General features: G+C 43.5%; 1 protein-coding gene across 1 annotated transcript in view; it reads right to left on the bottom strand.

Moving 5' to 3' along the window:
- LOC144493948 (serine/threonine-protein kinase MRCK alpha-like) overlaps nucleotides 1–21,798 on the bottom strand; it is a 498,859-nt gene that overhangs the window by 18,010 nt on the left and 459,051 nt on the right. Inside the window, exons 27-32 of the mRNA XM_078213524.1 lie at nucleotides 21,300–21,439; nucleotides 20,351–20,432; nucleotides 14,663–14,761; nucleotides 11,065–11,281; nucleotides 8,990–9,052; nucleotides 6,608–7,201 (exon numbers count right to left, since the gene is read on the bottom strand). Coding sequence (XP_078069650.1) covers nucleotides 6,608–7,201; nucleotides 8,990–9,052; nucleotides 11,065–11,281; nucleotides 14,663–14,761; nucleotides 20,351–20,432; nucleotides 21,300–21,439 — 1,195 coding nt within the window. The remainder of the gene's footprint in view (nucleotides 1–6,607; nucleotides 7,202–8,989; nucleotides 9,053–11,064; nucleotides 11,282–14,662; nucleotides 14,762–20,350; nucleotides 20,433–21,299; nucleotides 21,440–21,798) is intronic.

Here is a 21,798-nt window from a genome sequence, read left to right as displayed (position 1 = left end):
CGCCTCCACCACCTTGCCCGGCAACACATTCCAGGCCCCCACGACCCTCTGTGTGAAATATGTCCTTCTGATATCTGTGTTAAACCTCCCCCCCTTCACCTTGAACCTATGACCCCTCGTGAACGTCACCACCGACCCGGGGAAAAGCTTCCCACCGTTCACCCTATCTATGCCTTTCATAATTTTATACACCTCTATTAAGTCTCCCCTCATCCTCCGTCTTTCCAAGGAGAACAACCCCAGTTTCCCCAATCTCTCCTCATAACCAAGCCCCTCCATACCAGGCAACATCCTGGTAAACCTCCTCTGTACTCTCTCCAAAGCCTCCACGTCCTTCTTGTAGTGTGGCGACCAGAACTGGACGCAGTATTCCAAATGCGGCCGAACCAACGTTCTATACATCTGCAACATCAGACTCCAACTTTTATACTCTATGCCACGTCCTATAAAGGCAAGCATGCCATATGCCTTCTTCACCACCTTCTCCACCTGTGACGTCACCTTCAAAGATCTGTGGACTTGCACACCCAGGTCCCTCTGCGTCTCTACACCCTTTATGGTTCTTCCATTTATCGTGTAGCTCCTCCCTACATTATTTCTACCAAAATGCATCACTTCGCATTTATCAGGATTGAACTCCATCTGCCATTTCTTTGCCCAAATTTCCAGCCTATCTATATCCTTCTGTAGCCTCTGACAATGTTCCTCACTATCTGCAAGTCCTGCCAGTTTTGTGTCGTCCGCAAACTTACTGATCACCCCAGTTACTCCTTCTTCCAGATCATTTATATAAATCACAAACAGCAGAGGTCCCAATACAGAGCCCTGTGGAACACCACTAGTCACAGGCCTCCAGCCGGAAAAAGACCCTTCCACTACCACCCTCTGTCTTCTATGACCAAGCCAGTTCTCCACCCATCTAGCCACCTCCCCCTTTATCCCATGAGATCCAACCTTTTTCACTAGCCTACCGTGAGCGACTTTGTCAAACGCTTTACTAAAGTTCATATAGACAACATCCACGGCCCTTCCTTCGTCAACCATTCTGGTCACTTCTTCAAAAAACACCACCAGGTTAGTGAGGCATGACCTCCCTCTCACAAAACCATGCTGACTATCGTTAATGAGTTTATTCCTTTCTAAATGCGCATACATCCTATCTCTAAGAATCTTCTCCAACAACTTCCCCACCACGGACGTCAAGCTCACCGGCCTATAATTACCCGGGTTATCCTTCCTACCCTTCTTAAATAACGGGACCACATTAGCTATCCTCCAATCCTCTGGGACCTCACCTGCGTCCAGTGACGAGACAAAGATTTGCGTCAGAGGCCCAACGATTTCACCTCTCGTCTCCCTGAGCAGCCTTGGATAGATTCCATCAGGCCCTGGGGATTTGTCAGTCTTTATATTCTCTAACAAACCTAACACTTCCTCCTTTGTAATGGAGATTTTCTCCAACGGTTCAACACTCTCCTCCGAGACACTCCCAGTCAACACATCCCTCTCCTTAGTGAATACCGACGCAAAGTATTCATTTAGGATCTCCCCTACTTCTTTGGGCTCCAAGCATAAGTCCCCAATTTTGTCCCTGAGAGGTCCGATTTTTTCCCTAACAACCCTTTTGTTCCTAACGTATGAATAAAATGCCTTGGGATTCTCCTTAATCCTGTCTGCCAAGAACATTTCGTGACCCCTTTTTGCTCTTCTAATTCCCCGTTTGAGTACTTTCCTACTTTCTTTGTACTCCTCCAGAGCTCCCTCCGTTTTTAGCTGCCTGGACCTAACATACGCCTCTCTTTTCTTTTTGACCAGTCCCTCAATTTCCCTGGTTATCCACGGTTCTCGAATCCTACCCTTCCTATCCTTCTTTTTTACAGGCACATGCCTGTCCTGCAGCCCTAACAACTGTTCCTTAAAAGACTCCCACATGCCAGATGTGGATTTACCCTCAAACAGCCTCTCCCAATCAAGAGCTGCCAATTTCTGCCTAATCCCACTAAAGTTAGCCTTCCCCCAATCCAACACCTTACCCTTGGGACACCACTCATCCTTTTCCATCACTATCCTAAAGCTAACAGAATTGTGGTCACTATTTGCCACATGTTCCCCTACCAAAACTTTGAAGACCTGACCGGGCTCATTCCCCAGTACCAGGTCCAGTATAGCCCCCTCTCTAGTCGGGCTGTCTACATATTGTTCCAACGAACCCTCCTGTACACATTTTACAAATTCCTCCCCATCCAGAGCCCCTGCCCTCAGCGATTTCCAGTCTATACCAGGGAAATTGAAGTCTCCCACTACAATAACCCTATTTTTCCTGCACCTATCCAGTGTCTCCTGACATATCCATTCTTCCACTTCCCTTGGGCTGTTGGGGGGCCTGTAGTACACCCCCAACATAGTGACTGCGCCTTTCCTGTTTCTAAGCTCCACCCAGAGTGACTCGTTACACGACCCCTCTGAATTGTCCTCCCTCTGCACCGCTGTAATATGCTCTCCAACTAATACCGCTACTCCCCCACCTCTTTTGGCCCCTCCTCTGTCTCGCCTAAAACACTTGTACCCTGGAATATTCAGCTGCCAGTCCTGTCCCTCTTTCAACCAAGTCTCTGTCACCGCAACCACATCCAAATTCCTCGTGCGCATTAAGGCCCCAAGTTTGTCTGTCTTACCTGCTACGCTCCTTGCATTGAAGTATAAGCACTCCAGGAATTCCTCCTCTATGGTCATGTGACTGATTTGATTTGCCCAACCCACATGCAGATTAAAGTCACCCATAATTCCAGATGTTCTTTTCTCGCATGTGTCTCTAATTTCCTGTTTGGTGTCATTCCCAACATCAATACAGTTCTGGGGTCTATATATAACCGTGCCACTTAATGTTTCTCAGCTCTACCCATATCGATTCCACATTGTCAAAATCCTTTCTCAGTACGGGGTTAATTTCCTCTTTAACCAGCAATGCAACTCCACCACCTTTACCTTTTTGTCTGTCCTTCCTAAATACTGAATACCTCTGGATGTTCATTTCTCATCCCTGGTCACCCTGCAGCCATGTCTCCATAATCCTGACTATATCATAACCGTTTACATCCACTTGCACAATTAGTTTATCCACTTTATTGTGAATGCGCCACGTGTTAAGGCACAAAACCTTTAGGCTTATCTTTTTAACATTACTGGTCCTGTTCCCACTATTTTTCACTGAGGCCCTGTTTAAATCTGGCCCTTGGTTTCTCTGTCTATCACCTTTCTTATTTCCCTTTCTGTTTTTGGTTTTTGTCCTCTGACTCCTTACTCAGGTTCCCATACCCCGCCAGTCCCAGAATCGTCTGACCTTTCCCATGTCCCTCAGTGCCCAGAGGAATCCATTGACCCCTCTGCACCTTCTCCCACAGAGGAATTCCATGCATGGACACTTGAAGTAGAGACCAGCAGATGTAACACTTTCTTCCACATATTGAGTAGAAAAACAAGATAGCACCAGACATAACAGAAATCTTTAAAAAGAGACACATGCAGATAAACAATGGTCCATGTTAGCAACAGAATAATTTATTGAAACAAAAACATAAAATGCTGGAAAAACTCAGCAGGTCTGACAACATCTGTGGAGAGAGAATAGAGCCAACGTTTCGAGTCTGGATGACCCTTCGTCAGAGCTGAAAGCAAAGAAAATCAAACAAGACTTATACAATGAGGGGGGGGGGGGTGCTGTAATTGGACAAAGGGAATTTCAATGGCGATGGTAAAGGTTGAGAAAGGTGCTAAAAGCGTCCATTAAGTTATCGGAATTACTTTGGGGGGGGGGGGGGGGGGGGGTGGGGGAAGTGGTTGGAGACAGTTTACTTAAGGGTTCGCTGGAACATTGCAAAAGGCCAAGGACGGACATGTGGACAGAGGAGCAGGGTGGTGTGGTTAAGTGACAGGTTTGGGTCCTGCTTGCAGATGGACTGAAGGTGTTCTGCAAAGCGGTCACCTCTGTACCTCTGTTCTGCCATTCACACATTCCAATCACTTAATGGACGCTTTTAGCACCTTTCTCATCATCACCTACATTCCCTTTGGCCAATTACGGCTCCCCCACCCTCATAGTACAAATCCTGTCCAATTTTCCTTCTCTTCAGCCCCGATGAAGGGTCACCCAGTCTCGAAGCATTGGCTCTATTCTCTCTCCACAGATGCTGTCAGACCTGCTGAGATTTTCCAGCATTTTCTGTTTTTGTCTCAGATTCCAACATCTACAATAATTTGCCTTTAGAATAGTATATTGTATTGTTAATGCTGCATAATGCTCTTCTCAGTATTAACAGTGCCTCCTCTAACTCACCACGAGGGGACCTGGAGCTTTGTATATAAAGTGATGAACACTTCTAAATCCTGTTTGGATTATGAGGAGAGGCTGAGGAGATTGGGTTTGTACTCGTTGGAGTTTAGAAGGATGAGGGGGGATCTTATGGAGACTTATAAGATAATGCGGGGGCTGGATAGGGTGGAGGCGGAGAGATTCTTTCCACTTAGTAAGGAAGTTAAAACTAGAGGACACAGCCTCAAAATAAAGGGGGGTCGGTTTAAGACAGAGTTGAGGAGGAACTTCTTCTCCCAGAGGGTGGTGAATCTCTGGAATTCTCTGCCCACTGAGGTGGTGGAGGCTACCTCGCTGAATATGTTTAAAGCGCAGATGGATGGATTCCTGAGCGGTAAGGGAATTAAGGGTTATGGGGATCAGGCGGGTAAGTGGTACTGATCCACGTCAGATCAGCCATGATCTTATCGAATGGCGGGGCAGGCTCGAGGGGCTAGATGGCCTACTCCTGCTCCTATTTCTTATGTTCTTATGTTCTGTACTAAGTATGTGTTCATGGCAGAAAAACTCATCATTTTTTACTGAGGTTGGAGAATCTTTTTGTGGTCTTTCTTTATACGGAACAAGGCCCTGTATGAAAATCTGCAGGACATTTCATTGCGTTAACAGCAACGTTCTGTGTAAAGACTACTTGACTGACATTCAGTTCGGGATGAGTAGAAATGTCCTCCATTTAAATATTGAGAAGTCTGAAACCATTGTCTTGTTCCGTAGCACAAACTCTGTACCCGAGCCTCTAACTCTATTACTTTCCCTCGCAACTGCCTGAGGCTGGACCAGACTGTTTGCAACCCCTGGTGTCATATGTGACCCTAGCTGACGTATTGACCACTTATCGTACTATCATGAAGACCATCTATTTCATCTTCATAATATAGTCTGGCTCTAGCTCTGTTTCACCTCATCTGTTGCTGAAACCCACACCCATGCCTTTTCTATCTCTATATTTGACTATTTTAATGCACTCCGAGCCAGCACTCCATCATATCACTCCACTCTATCTTCCATCAACTTGAGGTCATCCAAAGCTCTGCTGCCCATGCCCCAATTCACACCAAGTCCCGTTCACCTGACATCTGGAAATTTGGCATGCCCACTATGACTCACCAACTTTCATGGATGCACTAAAGAAAGCATTCTTTCTGGTTGTATCACAGCTTGGTATGGCTCCTGCTCTGTCCAAGACCACAAGAAGCTACAAAAGGTTGTGAATATAGCCCAATCCATCACGCCAACTAGCCTCCCATCCACTGACTCTGTCTACACTTCCCGCTGCCTTGGAAAAGCAGCCAGCATAATTAAGGACCTCACGCACCCCGGACATTCTCTCTTCCACCTTCTTCCGTTGGGAAAAAGATATAAAAGTTTGAGGTCAGGTACCAACCGACTCAAGAACAGCTGCTTCACTGCTGTCAGACTTTTGAATTGACCTGCCTCACATTAAGTTGATCTTTCTCCACACCCTCGCTATGACTGTAACACTACATTCTGCACTCTCTCCTTTCCTTCTCTATGAACAGTATGTTTTGTCTGTATAGCGCAAGAAAACAATACTTTTCACTATGCACTAATTTATGTGACAATAATAAATCAAATCAAAAACCCCTGTGCTTGTTGACCCATTGAAGCTTCAATCTCAAAATTATAATCCTTGCTTTCAAATCTGGCCAGGGTTTTGTTGCTACCCCTGAGATATCTATCACAAGTCCTCTCATTCCAGTCTCTTGAGCATCTCTGATTTTAATTCCTCCACCATTGGTGATTTCACCTCCAACTGTCAATTCCCCAAGCTCTGGAATTCACTGGCGAAACCACCACCTTCCTTCCTTCAAAATACCTTGTAGACTCAGCTTTTGTTCATCTGCCCTCATATATTGGTGTCAAATGTTGCTTCATAAGCGCTGTGAGAAATGCCTCGGGATGTTTTATGATGTTAAGAATGCTATCTAAATAAAGTTGCATATGTGTTAAATTTTGGGAAATTCCCACATGTTTTAGGAAAGGAATATTGTTGATTTAAAAGAAAATGTTGTTTCTTCTCCATCTGGTTTCCTCCTGTGAAGGCACTTGCTCTTTTTATTCGGAGGCTCCCCACGTGCTGGAATTGACTAATTCAACACACAGGGGCCAGGGCACTTTTGGGTTGTGTTGGTCAAGTACAGTATTGAGAATTAGATTTACCTTAATCGATCAGCTGGCACACCCCAAATCTACAAGTAGAAGAACCAAACAACTTACAGCATGTTGTGGGAATAGCTGGCCACATCAGTTCCTGCTGCCTTGACCTTCGACCCTGGCAGTCCACATAAATGCCCACAGTAGTGAAACACAATAAATACTCCTTGCCCGAGATTTCCACTGCACAGATTGCATCGTTGGGCTGCTGGGTGATAAAGGAGAGTGTGTGGTCATCAGGGTGGAGTAGGCTGATGGGACCCCCGTCTCCCTGCAGCGGGTATTTGGCAAAGCCGGACTGATAGCCGACAAGCAAGCGCTCGCTGAAAATGGCCATCCACTGCACGTTGCCGGGGACTTGGATCTCCTTGAACTTTTTGTGACGGGTTTTGCTCTGGTTGAGTTCGTAGCACTGCACCTGCCGTTTCATGGCCACACACAAGCACGTGGCTGCGCCATGGCGCATTGATCCCGATACCAGCGTTTGGCAGCCCTTTGTTTCCACCAGTTTGAAGAAGTCGCCTTCCCGGCCGTCAAGGGCAGAGGTGGGGAAGAGGCGGACGTGCCGGTTCCGTCCAGAAATGACAGCAATCAGCTGCTCCCCTGAGATGAGCTCGATCTGATGGACCTTCTTGTTATCACCAACACGGATAATTTCTATCAAAGAGAAAAGGAAAGGAAAAGTTTTCATTTTGCTTACGTACATTTCTATAACACCTTTCACAATCTCAAGACATTCCAATGCAAAAAAAATACTGATTTTTAATTCACCTCATGGGATGTGGGTGTCACTGACTAGGCCAGCATTTGTTGCCCATCCCTAATTGTCCTTGAGAAGGTGGTGGTGAGCTGCAGTCCCTGTGACGTACGTATACCCATAGTGCTGTTAGCAAGGGGCGTTCCAGGATTTTGACCCAGTGACAGTGAAGGAATGGCAATATAGTTCCAAGTCACGATTGTGTGTAACCCGGAAGACAACTTTCAGGTGGTGGTGTTCCCATGACCTTCTAGTTGGTAGAGGTCGCAGGTTTGGACAGTGCTGTTGAAGGAGCCTTGGTGAGTAGCTGCTGTGAATCCTGTAGATGGTACACACTGCTGCCACGGTGGAGGGAGTGAATGTTTAAGATGATAGATGGGATGCCAATCAAGCGAGTTGCTTTGTCCTGGATGGTGTTGAGTTTCTCAAGTGTCCTTGGAACTGCACACATCCCGGCAAGTGGAGAGTATTCCAGCCGATTTGTGCATTGGAGATGGTGGACAAGCTTTGGGGAGTCAGGAGGTGAGTTAACCGCCACAATTCCTAGTGTCTGACCTGTTTTTGTAGCCACAGTATTTATATGGCTAGTCCAGTTGAGTTTCTGGTCAATGGTAACCCCCAGGATGTTGATAGTGGAGGATTCAGTGATGGTAATGCCATTGAATGTCAAGGAGAGATGCTTAGATCCTCTCTTGTTGGAGATGGACAATCCTGACACTCGTGTGGCACGAATGTTACTTGTCACTTATCAATCCAGGCCTAGATGTTGCCCAGGTCTTATGAACATGGACTACTTCAGTATCTTTGGAGTCGCAAATGGTGTTAAAACATTGCACAGTGAACATCCCCATTTTCGAGCAGTTTAGTATGAGTTGGGGTGACACGGTGGCTAGCACTGCTGCTTCACAGCACCAAGGACCCGGGTTCAATTCCAGCCTTGGGTGACTGTCTGTGTGGAGTCTGCACCTTCTTCCCGTGTCTGCATGGGTCTTCCCTTCGGTGCTCCAGTTTCCTCCCACAGTCCAAAGATGTGCAGGTTAGGTGAATTGGCCATGCTAAATTGCTCCTTAGCATCCCAGGGTTAGTGGGATTAGCCATGGTAAATAAGGGGGGTTATGGGAATAGGGCCTGGGTAGGATGCTGTATCATCGGTGCAGGCTTGATGGACTGAATGGCCTCCTTCTGCACCGTAGGGTGTCTATGATTCTAGTGGAAGCTCTTACTTAGAAAATAGTTCCACCAAACACTGATTACATTTGAGCATTCTGAGTTCCTGCGGTTTGTAGATCTGAAAGGGACTTGAATCTGACATGGGAGACTTGCAGCTTGTGCATATGGAGCAGGAGCTTGGATAATTCTTTATGCACTGGGCTTCACATTTCTATGTAACTACTTGCAACGCAGTCTGACTGTGACATTTATATCAGTCCCTACTCCAAGAAGCTGAGCATCCCTTAATTAAACCATCACACCTTCTCCAGCTACAAGATCTCATCTGAGAAAACTCCAGAAGAAACATTTCACATAAATTACATGACAAATAAACACTTACAGGGGGTCAAAAATGTAAGGAATAAAGGTATGGAACACACTTGCTGTTCATGTTGGCAATAAAACTGAAATATTAGTGCATGTGGAATTGTATAGGACTCGTTCAGTGAAAGTGGGTGAGAAAGAAATCCACTTACCATCTTTGGTGACATGCACTACAAACAATCCTTCTTCATTTCCCAGTGCTATCCTCTCATGATCTGGAATTCAGTAACAACGAGGGCAACAGCTGTTAATATTTGGCATCTGCATCTTATTGGTCAACATTTCATCCTAACAAAGATACTAAATACACCCACATAGTGCCAATATGAGGTCTCAAATCAGTATGACCCAGTCTCACAGTGCCTTAACAGCACAGCTCAACACCAATTTCTAATACAGCACCAATCAGAATTCTCTTTGTTCAGCAGTCCTCCGAGTCTCCTGATTTTAAGCAGTACTGCATAGCTGACTAAAACCTTGGACTGCCCAAAGTGACTTTGGCACGGAAATTGGTTATGGTTTGTTTTCAGGCTCATAGTCAACAATGGAGAACTTCACTTGGGAGGCCTGAGACCAGCTCGATACTGGATCTTGGGTTCCATGAACATGTTAGGATCATAGAATCCTACAGAGCTGAAGGAGGCCACTTGGCCCATCGAGTCTGCACCGACCACAATCCCACCCAGGCCCCATCCCCACAACCCCATGCATTTACCCTAGCTAGTTCCCCTGACACTAAGGGACAATTTACCATGGCCAACCACCTAACCTGCACGTCTTTGGAGTGTGGGAGAAAACAGGAGCACCCGGAGGAAATCCCCGCAGACACGGGGAGAATGTGCAAACTCCACACTGACAGTGCAAGAAACAATACTTTTCATTGTATGTTAATACACGTGACAATAATAAATCAAATCAAATCAAAAGACAGTGACCCAAGCCAGGAATCGAACCCGGGTCTCTGGCACTGTGAGGCAGCAGTGCTAACCATTGTGCCACCGGGCCGCCCAGTTCTACATGTGTGCTGTGGTCCTCCTCAGATAAGTGATGCATTTCACTGAGGATATCAGGCTGCTAGCCTCAGCTTTAAGTTAAGTCCCAAGAACAAAATTTTCCTCCTTTAAAACCCTCCTTTGAACTGACCTCTCTGACCAAGCTAACCCCCAACATTGCCTGCTTTGGCTTGGGAGTAGATTTTTGTCTGATTAAGTCTCTGTAAAGCGGGTTGGGATGTTTTTCTCAGTGAAAGGAAAAAGCAGAGGTCCTTTGCTGATAGCCTCCATGTTATTCAGTCACGTTCAAGTAGGATTGAGCTTGCACTATGACAATGGAGCTCAAGTTAATTCTGGCAGGATCTCACATCAGTGATTTGGAGTGAGCATGTAACATACCGAATGAAGTTAAAGTCAGGATATTATCACTGTTGGGAATTTGCCACACAGTATACAAAGAAACATTAAGAAATTACCCTTTGTGTCTTACATCTTCGGATTTAAGATCTACAGTTGTACTTCTACAAAATCCAATAGTTACCCTCCAGATTATGAATAACTTTGGCCTAACATTTCTCCTGTAATTGTCTTACTGGCGGCTGTTGAGGGTTCTGTGCATGAGTGGGATTTGGGCGGGCTTTTCAGTCTGCAAGAGAGTGTTGTGCAAGCAAGACCTGTTTTACTAGTGCTCCTGTTTTCATAGCTATTACTGTTCTGCTGAGTTACTGTAATTGTTAAACTTTGTTATTTAATTATATAAATATCAAACTTCTTGTAAACAATGCATTCTTGTAAAGAAGTTACCACAATATCAAACACAGCAGCTAAGTTAATAGAGCAAGGTCCCACAACAATGTGAGTTAAATGACTAGCTAATCTTTAAATTTACCAGCATTTGGTAAATGTTGGCCAGGACTCGGGAATTATTTACTTCCACCTGAAAAGATGGAGCCTCAACTGATTGTCTAAAAGGTGGCACTCCCTAAGGACTGCTCTGGAATGACTGGCACTGGAAATAAAACAGGAAAATCTGACTGAAAGTTCTTGAAATGTTGAATTTAAAGGAAAGGAAGAATTTGTACTTACATAGCACCTTTCATGTTGTCAGGACATCCCACACTGCCTTACAGTTATTGTTATTATAATATGTAAACTGGCAGGTGATTGTACTTTATGATGTTACATGCTGAGGGATATCAACTTTAGTGAAAAGGCAGCCAGCTGGCTCCTCCTACCTATAATGGCGGCTGATTGTGTTGTCTTGATAAGTGGCAGGGCACTGTCATAAGCTTCCTTCGGAACAAAGACTGATCGATCCTTGAGTTTGTTCTTCTTCAGGATCCGGTGTAGCTCATTCAGCAATCCTACCCACTTATTTTTCTCATTCTCGCTGTCGGCCAGTATCAGGATTGAACACTTATTATTGGATGTTGACAGCTGGGAGGCCGTAACCTGCAAGGAATGAAGCCATGTTAAGGGGAAAACCCAAGCAGCAATAATCAGAGTTAAATTGTCTGCGCTGTTGTATTTTACCTGCGCCTCATGTGCTTTAACTTGCTCTGTTAGATTATCTGGAGCTAACTGACTGGAAAACCAGATTGTGCAAAAAAAACCCTGCTTGCTCAACCCTTTGATTATTCCACTGTGTGGCTGACTTATGCTGACATAGATAATGTTCTACCTTCTTGGAGATCAGCACCTATTTAAAAATAATTCTAGACCCTATATGTAAAAACAATGCGTAAACTACATTTCAGCTGTTAACCCACAAACAGAATCAAAACCTAAAAATCTTTACAAAGATGTCTATAGTTTAAATGGACAGTTTACACTAACACATTCGACACCATTTATATCATCCATACTTATCAAGGGCACCCAACCACATTGGGTAAATGGTGCTAACCATTTGTCAGTGCTATTGGAGTCAATTACAAAGGCGACACTAGGTTCAAATCCAGTCCTCTGGCTATTTCAGGCAGATTTGTCACAGAAACCTATTAATCAATTTTCCCGTTTGAATGGCCACACACCTTGCTTCTTCACAGAGATGCCTAGTTTAAACGAAGCCTTTATTGCCAATATTTTGATACTCATTCTTTGGAACATTAAAACCTTTTGCTAATATGCAAGAATGGAAAATAATCCACCTTGTTAGCCTCCAAGCTTCCTGTTATTTTCAGTTGCACTCTCTGAGTGTGCGATTAGATTAGCAGATTCATGCTCTAAATGAGCATTGAAACTGGCCTCAGTATCTTTAGGATTGAACTGGTGACTTGTACAGCGTACTGGAGGTTACTCTTGGGAGGGTGCTGCTGCTGTAACAGCCGTTTGAGGAGAGGAGAAGACAAGATAGGGGGAAGAAAGGTGATTGTTGTAGCGATCGAAAGGAGGAGGTTAAAAACAGAACTCTGAGGCTTGATCTCATTCTGCACCAACTTCTAATGGTGGCAGTGGGAAGAGGAAGGAATTGTATTTATCCAGCACCTTGCATGAGCACGAGTTCAAGATGTCCCAAAATACTTTATGGCCAATAAGCAATTTTAGAATGTAGTCATTGTCCTGATGTAGTGGACTCGCCTGCAATTAGCACATAGCAAACGCCCAGAAACAAAGAGATCAGCTAATCTGTTTTTGGTGTTGTTTGAGGGATAAACGTTCGCTGAATCAGTGGGGAGAAATTTTCTTTATTCCATGAGGTCTTTTACATTCACCAGTTTTGACCTTTGAAGAAGCCCTGCTACTTCAGTCCTGGAAGAAAGCAACAAGCTAGGCCGAGATCTGTACATATACATATAGTTGAATGTATGTTTTACATACAACGGAACGATCTAGTAGGATGCTATTTCCAGGGTATAATTTTTATTTTTAATTATCTCGGGTGCTAACAATGACCTGGTAGTGACTCAGAGGAGTTGACTCTGCAAGATGGTTAAAAATGCCTCATTATTTATTTAATCTATTAACGGTAAATGTCAATAAACAGAAAAATTCATGCTTTTGCTGCTAACATTCATCGCAACTGCAGAAACGCCTTGGTCAACAAATCTGATAAATGTTGAAAGATGAGATTTATAAGTGGCGGTATAATCACATCACTCCCATAAAGAGTATTAAAATACATGTAGCCATTTTAAAAACTAATGTATTTCCATCACCATTCCAGACTTGTTAAACAAAACAATGTTCTCACATTTATGATGCTACTGCTTCATGATGACATAATCACATGGTTTAACGATTACAGTTTGTGTTAGTACATGCAACATACAACAGAAACATGGCATCCTATCTCATACAGGCAAAATGTGCTGAATGCCCCCCCTTTTATCCTGTCATTTCTAACATACTTCATGGAGGTTGGGGGTTGCAAGAAAAAAGTAATTCAAATCACCCAGCTCCTGTCCCACCATTTACACCACAGTGTGGAACGGAATGCGTTCCCTCCCTCCATCTTCCCCCATCACAATGAGAGTGATTAAACCAGGCACATGGGTTAATAATCCCATGTTAAAGTGAGTTTGATACTCCAAATCCAATCAGCATTAAGATCGCAGTCCTGTTAAGATCATGGAAACTTTTCCAAAACAGGTTTTCACAGAGCTCAGTAATTTAGATTAATGCTCGACTGGTAAATGTGAAGTTTTCACATGGTCACTTCCAGTGATCCAGGGAGGATCTTTCAACCTGTGCTATTCACACATCCCACAGGAAAGTAAGCCGAGGAAAATCTATGGCTCTGAAAAATATAGTCTCCTTACAGTGCAGGAGGCCATTCGGCCCATCAAGTCTACACTGACTCTCTGACAGAGCATTTTACCCAGGCTCCCCACCCTATCACTGTAACCCCGCACATTTACTCCACTCATCTCCCTAATCTAAACAGCTTGGACACTAAGGGACAATTTAACATGGCCAATCCGTCTAACCTGCACATCTTTGGACTATGAGAGGAAACCAGAGCACCCGGAGGAAACCCACACAGACACGGGGAGAACATGCAAACTCCACACAGTCACCCGAGGCCGGAACTGAACCCGAGTCCCTGGCGCTGTGAGGCAACAATGCTAACCACTGTGCTGTACAAGGTCAATTTTCAGAGCAAGCTTTACTTCATCAATAACGGAACCTCATTTATCCATGTCCCCATTAACTGTACCCTCAAGTCAATTTGGAGGGATTGATAGGTTAGTTGGAGTTGGGGATCATCAGAACTTTTAAAACAAAATGTTCCTGGGGCAATGGCATTGTTGCCAAATCTGCTTTTACTGCCCAGCCTTAGAAGCCCAAAGAAGTGGTGGTGAACTGCTGTAGCCCTTGTGGTCACGATACTCTTCACCTCGGTATTAGGTAGAGAAATTCTTTTTGCTCTGGAAAAACTGATCATGCCAGATAAATTAATCTGAACCTGAAAGGGAATTTGAGAATCTTCAATTATCTAGCAGGTTCCGGTATCAATCTTAATTAATGAATAATTGTGACCCCCATTGCAGGTGTCGCCTAGCGCAAAATATGATTTTTATTCATCAATAAACAAGTTGACTTGAAACACAGCTGCTCATGAGTTATGTGGTCGCACTGCACTTGTGGAGAAAGAAAAATTAAATAAGGAAGGAAAAAAGACGTCCATGAAGTATTTTAAAAAGTCTTGTTGAGTCTTAGTTCTATTCTGGGGAAGAGTAAGAGAAGCATCATATTCAATTCTGGTCTACAGTGGGTAAGTAGTCCTTAGAGGGTGTACCTCACCAAGGAGTACGTACCAGGGGTTGCAAAGATGTGGAAGTGTCATCTCCCTGAGGAAGGAGCAGCATTAATTGTACAGAGTAAAAATACCTTAATATGCGTCGCAGTTTTACGATCGCGTGTGGAATGGAGTTTCGGGGTCTGTTTAATGGGCCCAACCCACCTACCAGGTTCTGCTGTAAGCGGAACCTAAGGCAGAGAAGAGAAAAGCTATATCAGAGGTCTACCTGTCAGAAGGGGTTGAACTACCACAGCCCCTTTGCCAAAGATGGGGATGAAAAGAGGAAGAAGGGTGAATGTAGAAATGGCTTCAAAATATGATGATGGCCAACTATCACAAAGGTTTGTTACTTTTCACAGCCAGTGTAGCCAAGTGATACAACTGAGAAGTGGTGATAGCTTTCATAGTAAGGCAATATACTCAGGCAATAATAAGAACATCCTAAAACCAATACCTGATTGTTTGATTGACAATCTTCTCCAAAGAAGACCAAACAAACAATAAGTTGGATCAGGCAGAAAGACTATGGTGGCAGCAGGCAAAACATTACAGTGACAAAAATATTTTACCTGGGGACAGAACCAAAGACTGTTGACATGGAAACTATCTCCAGTGTAGAACACACACATGTGGGCTTGTATGATAATATTAAAGACAGTGGCCTAGTGGTTATGTCGCTGGGCTAGTAATCCAGAGGCCCCGGCTAATGTTCTGTGGTTAAGGGCTAAAATCCCATCAGAGCAGTTGGTGGAATTTATATTCAATTAATAAACTGGAATTGAAAAGCTTGTCTCAGTAATGGTGAGGGTGAAACCATTGTCAATTGTCGTAAAAACCCACCTGGTTCACTAATGTTCTTTAGGGAAGGAAATCTGCCATCCTTACCTGGGCTGGCCTTCATGTGATTCTGCTGCATTGCAATTGAATCTTTACTGCCCCTCTGATCTGGTGTGGCAACCCATTCAGTTCAAGGGCTACTAGGGATGGGTAACAAATACTGGCTTTGTCAGCGAAGCCCTCACCCCATGAAAAAATTTTAAAAAGTAGGATTCATATTTCAATTTTGAGGAGTTATTGTGCATTAGTATTAAACTGCAGCATGTATACCATGCCCCAAACTTCTTGCCACAACTCACTTAGATCAGATCCATTGACCTCACTGAGAATTATTCCATATTGACATAAAGATGTTATTATTGCTCCCTGGTCAGTTTATGTTGAAGAGTTATTGCTCATCACAAAATACCAGGAAAGCAGGTATAAATAAGGACAAAGTCTGGCTAAATTAGACAATATAATGTGATTCTTAGTCCCATATTGGTTGGCTTCTGAACAGCGGATGCCTAAGCCGAGGGAAAGGGTGGACTTTTTGGCCATCTGGTCTGTTGCCAAAGCTGAGAATGAGCTTCTTCGCTTTGGTGAGGAACTTTGAAGCATGCCAGGGAAACGGAAGTGAAAATAGTAGTGTTCTATAACATTTACATAAAATAAACAAGGAAGGTGGTGGGGCTTATTGAAGATTAAAAAAGGAAATTTTTTTCATAGAGGTGGAAGGAACAGAGGAGATGCTATTGATTCTCACAGAAACACTTATATGGGTTAATTTATAAATAGCAGTATAATACTGAAACCTTGGTGAGCTCGCAGTGAAAGAGACAGTGGGGCTCCAATAGTATTCCAACTTTCTAGGGAAGTCAGAGTAGAAATAACCAAGGTTTTGATCACAATCTCTCAAATACATTTGGATCTGGAAAGATTGCAAATGTAACACTTTGGTTCAAAAAGGGTTAAACCAGATAACAACCGTCCCTCCAGTCTAACATTGTCAGCAGGTGGGAGCTTCTCGAGACTATAACGTGGCACAACAGGAATTCAGATATGGAAATCTTTAAAAATGGCAGAAAAAGTTAAGTTAGAAAACATATGGTATCCTCGATTTTATCATATGGGGTATAACATTATGACAGAAAAAAATCTGATGGAAGTGTTTTAGAAATCATTGGTTAGGCTAGAGTTGGAATACTGTGTTTAGCTTTGGGTATCTGCTTTAAGAAGGATATCAAGGCCAGGAAAAGGGTGTAGGAGAGGTTCACTAAGATGCGACCAGAGTTTAGAACAGTGATGGGCAACCAAGGCTAGTGAATGGGCTGTATGAGTGGCCCTCCTTCATCTCAGTGGTTTGCAAGATTGAAATTGGGCATGTTTACTAAATATGACCCTTGGATAAGATCGAAGATAGTTAATACACGGGGAAGATTTCATAAGTTGTAGAAAATTCTTAACCGTTCATATATTAATACAACTGTCATCAACTTTAAGTGGTAAAAACATTTATGCTTGATTGAACACAGAGGGAACACACGACCCTCACAGTGAATATGGTGTGCAATCAGCATGTACTTCCCCTCCATGTGTTCTTGCTTTACACACGTGTCACTTCAGCCATACCAGTAGGAAAAAAGCTACACGGATGGAAACGAGTGGAATGTGGTAACTTTGGGTGCGGGCTAAGGTCAACAAGATCTGGCGTGGGCTGCATGCAGAACCCCGAGTTGCCCACCACGGGTTCAGAAGGTTAAGTTACGGGGCCAGATTTCATAAACATGGCTTGTATTTCTTTGAGTATGAGAGATTGTGGAAAGATCGAATCAAGGTATTTTATATCATTAAAAAGTAAATGTAGACAAACTATCTCCTCTGATTGGGGAATCGAGGAGGAGGAACAAATTCTTAAAATCAGTGCTGGCTAGTTCGGAGTGAAATCTGGAAACACTTTTCCACAGGAAGTATAACGGAAATCGGGAATGTTCCTCGGAAAAAGGCAGCAGATGTTGAGACAATTGGAGCTTTTCAAGGCTGAGATCAATAAATTTTATGCAGCATAGTGAGTTACTGGAGTAGAGATAGAGGACATTCATGGTCTAATTGATTGGCAGAGCAGCCTTAAGGGGCTAACTTGCCTATTCCTGTTTTTAATGTTTCTATAAGCATTATGAAATTATGAGGTGAGAAAACTGGGGCACTTTTCATTAGGATATAAAAATTCAGAGGCAATTCCACTGTTCATTAGAGGTATAGCACCACTAGTGGGCGAATAACCCTTACTTGTTCTGTTGATCACATTTATTGAAGGTATTACCCAACATGATGTTGTTTATAAACAGGGCAATCACTGACACAAAGCTGTTAAGCACACTAACAGACGCCAATTACTTGATCCTCAAACACTCGTGGAGCAAGCGGTGATGGAGGGAGGTGACGTAATGAAGGAAAGAACAAATATGAACCATGGGGCAAATCATCTTTTAGCAGTACTGACAGGAGCCTGGGAACCGCTCACCTTTCTTTTCGTCATGGTATATGACATACAAGGAATCTAGAAGACACAGGAAATAACTCTGCTGCCATTTCAAAGGAGCTGATTTACAAAGATATTAAGGCTGCAAACATAGTACTTCACGTCACGCAGACAAAACAAGGAATTCACAATTAAGGTGGCTTAGTTAACATGAGCAATGGTTGCAGATAAAAAATGCTTTTTGGGTGATCTCTCACTGAGACAGTGTGCCACAAAATGGGAAGACGTAGATGCGTGTCACACAAACAAAGGGAGAACATTTATAATTATATAGGACTCCATCAATTTCTAACACGTAGATAAGAGCAGGCTTCCATTTCCTCAGTTCAAGTAGGATTTTCCCACTGTTTTTTGAGGCAGAATAAACCGAATTGTGGAAGTTTTCTGTTGCAACAGAATGGTCCTAAAGCCAGACCCCAGTGTTAGGTCAGCAGCCAGGCCTATACAAAGTAAACTAATGCAGTTCAGGTTGACTCTGCTTCTGATCTTCACAAAGGAAGGTGGGGGTATAAACCTGGGCTCCAGTTAGCACTCCATATCTGCTCTCCCCCGACAATGTGACTGCCATCAGGAAGTCAACACATGCAGGACTGCAGGCATGAACCCTGATCAGGGCACCTTGTGGTACAACATTATTTGATTCTAAGCTCCCACTTCAAAGTAAATCAACCACAAATTCAACATTTATTGGAACACATTAGCAACTGGTCCCAGCTTTACCAGCTTCATTCATGCCTTTGGGGCAGTTTAACACAACTGAGAAACCCGGATGGTGAAATCACAAATAACCCCGATAGCAATACTGCAATGTACAGGAAATTAATGCTTATTCAGGTATCTATGGGAATTCTTAAGTTATTAGAAAAGGTAGATTCCATTATCTTACAGGAAAATGGCACCTCCTTGCTACAGCTAATTTAAAGTCATATGCTAGTGATTCACAGAGAACCTAACCAGTATCGCTCCAACCTGCACCAAAGAACAAAGAACAATACAGCACAGGAACAGGCCCTTCGGCCCTCCAAGCCCGCGCCGCTCCCTGATCCAAACTAGACCATTCTTTTGTATCCCTCCATTCCCACTCCGTTCATGTGGCTATCTAGATCAGTCTTAAACGTTCCCAGTGTTTCCGCCTCCACCACCTTGCCCGGCAGCGCATTCCAGGCCCCCACCACCCTCTGTGTAAAATACGTCTTTCTGATATCCGTGTTAAACCTCCTCCCCCTCGTGAACGTCACCACCGACCTGGGAAAAAGCTTCCCACCGTTCACCTTATCTATGCCTTTCATAATTTTATACACCTCTATTAGGTCACCCCTCATCCTCCATCTTTCCAGTGAGAACAACCCCAGTTTACCCAATCTCTCCTCATAACTAAGCCCTTCCATATTAGGCAACATCCTGGTAAACCTCCTCTGCACTCTCTCTAAAGCCCCCACGTCCTTCTGGTAGTGTGGCAACCAGAACTGGGCGCAGTATTGCAAATGCAAATACCACTGTAGCTATTTTACCCCAAAGGGAGGGAACCAATAGAATCAGTAACATGACTGGTGTCGAGAGTGAGGAAGAGAGAGAAGAAATAGGGACCAAGTGTGAGAGAGACAGTGGCATGAAGCAGAAAGAGAAAACGCAGAAAGTGGAGCAAGAAGCAGAGAAAGAGAAAAGGAAAAGAAAAGGAGAATTGGAGAGGCAGAAGGCATGCCAGAGAGGGTGACAAACAAAGGGAGAATTAGGGACAGACAATTACAATAATGGAGACGTGACATGATGACAGAGGAGAGAGAACATAAATAATAGGATTAGCAGTAGGCCACAAGGTCCATAAATATTGAGAATGAAAGGGGAAGAAAGGAAATATATAGAGAAAACAATGAGGGAAATGAGGATGGAAAAGATAGTAAAAGACAGTATGAAATAACAAAGAAAATGATGGAAATGGGCCCAGAGGGACCTAGCTGCTAAAAGAAGCCTAGTGTCTGGGCCAGGAACCTTGAGGAAGCAATCAATTATGCTCCAGCAAATCTTGGGTCAATTTGGGGTCTCTGTACTCTTGTATCTTTTTCTTAATGTATTTCTAGTTCAGTTATAGTGGGGAAAACACAGTGGGAAAGCATCCATTAAAAAGAGGAAAAGTAAACAATTGTAACAGCAACATATAGAAATAATCTGATAATGGTACAGGAAACTGCATTGTTAGAATAACAAGTATAAGAATTAATAAATGCACTGCAATGTTTGAAAGGTTTTAAACAATGATTATTTAAATATGCCATCAAATGAGGGAAGGCCCAAAGTAACAAGACATTCTGATGATAGGGTTTCACGGTAATCCCTCTGCCATTTATTTAAATTGTCCCTCTGCTGTTGTTAAAGCCTTCCCTCCCCTCCCACCTCAGGATATAGCGACACTACCACTTACCCTGAAGATACAGGGGACATCCTTCCTATTGGCGTGGATAACATCAGAAGCTAATACAGAGCTAACTGAAAACTCTTCATCCCTGGGGGAAATTAAAAAGAAAATACTTTTTTTTTAAGAAAACAAAACAACAATATTCTGCCCTTACCGATATCTCACTGATCTGCTGACAGTGTCAGAGGGCAAAGAAGAATGCATTATCAGGCTGCCTTCAAGGGCCAGCAGTGAATAGAAGGCAAAGTAGCAAACTGCGTTTGTGCTCTGTTTATTTGTAAATGCAAATTCTGCATCTTTTGATTAAAAGGCTTGGGAACAGACTGAACAGCAATGAAAATTAATTTAACAGAAATGTTCACACTGTCTTTAAAAAGACATTCGTATAATGAATTTCACAATCTCAGGAAGTCCCAAAGCACTTCACAGCCAACAAGATACTTCCTTGAAGTACAGTCGCTGTTGTAATGTAAGAAACATTGCAACCAATTTGTGCACAGCAAGTTCCTTCAAACAGCACGGAAATAATGATCAGGTAATCTGTTTTAGCGATGTTGATTGAGCGGGACACTGGGGAGAAATACACTGCTCTTCTTCGAAATAATGCCTTAGGGTATTTTTAATTCACCTGAGGGGGTTCCAGGGCCTTAGTTTAACACCTCATTCGAACGACTGCACTTCAGACAGTGCCACGCTCCCTCAGTACTGCACTCGAGTTATCAGCCTAGATTTTTATGCTCATGTCTCTGGAGTGGGACTTGAAGACACAGCCTTCAGACTCAGAGGGTGGACGTATTACCAACTGAACAATAGCTGACGCTAAAAGAGGGATGGGTGTCAGCAGAGTATCACTGATAGGGAAACACTTTCCCTACATGGGAATTGGCGAGGGTCCCTGTGAACAGAATAAAACAGCAGGTCACCACACACAAGAGGAAGAGTTACTTGCACATACCTCATGTCAATAACCTGGCTAACCACCACACTTGGCTGAGAAGCCTTTCCTTCTGCTATTTCGTACAAAAAGAGTTTGAAATCGCAGACTACGGCTAGTGCCCTCTGCCAGCCTTTCTTGACTCCAGCAGGTTTAGGTACCTAGAAGAAAAACATTTGTATATTTTGAGAGTTAGTCGTTTGGTTGTACAGAACATGAGTACAACTGAAAAAAAAATGGACATGCTGTTGAAGCTTTTGTCTTGTACTCATCAGGACAGTTTGCAAGAATACCAAATGTAAAGGGAACAACAATTTATACTGCAAGAGAAGAGAGTGCTGAGTAGTAATCAAGTGGACTTGGACTGGTAAAGGCATTGCCATGGAGAATGCATCACGGAACAGTTAACTGCCAAGCCTTTATTTAAATTCAAACCAGGCAGGTTGATTTTAATTGGTCAAGGCATTGTCATTCATGGGGAATGAATGGAGGAATGGCGGTCTCCCAAGGTTTTGTTTAG

The sequence above is a fragment of the Mustelus asterias genome, chromosome 5 (assembly GCF_964213995.1).
Source record: "Mustelus asterias chromosome 5, sMusAst1.hap1.1, whole genome shotgun sequence".
NCBI classification, from domain to species: domain Eukaryota; kingdom Metazoa; phylum Chordata; class Chondrichthyes; order Carcharhiniformes; family Triakidae; genus Mustelus; species Mustelus asterias.
This window is presented reverse-complemented; position numbering and strand designations above follow the sequence as displayed.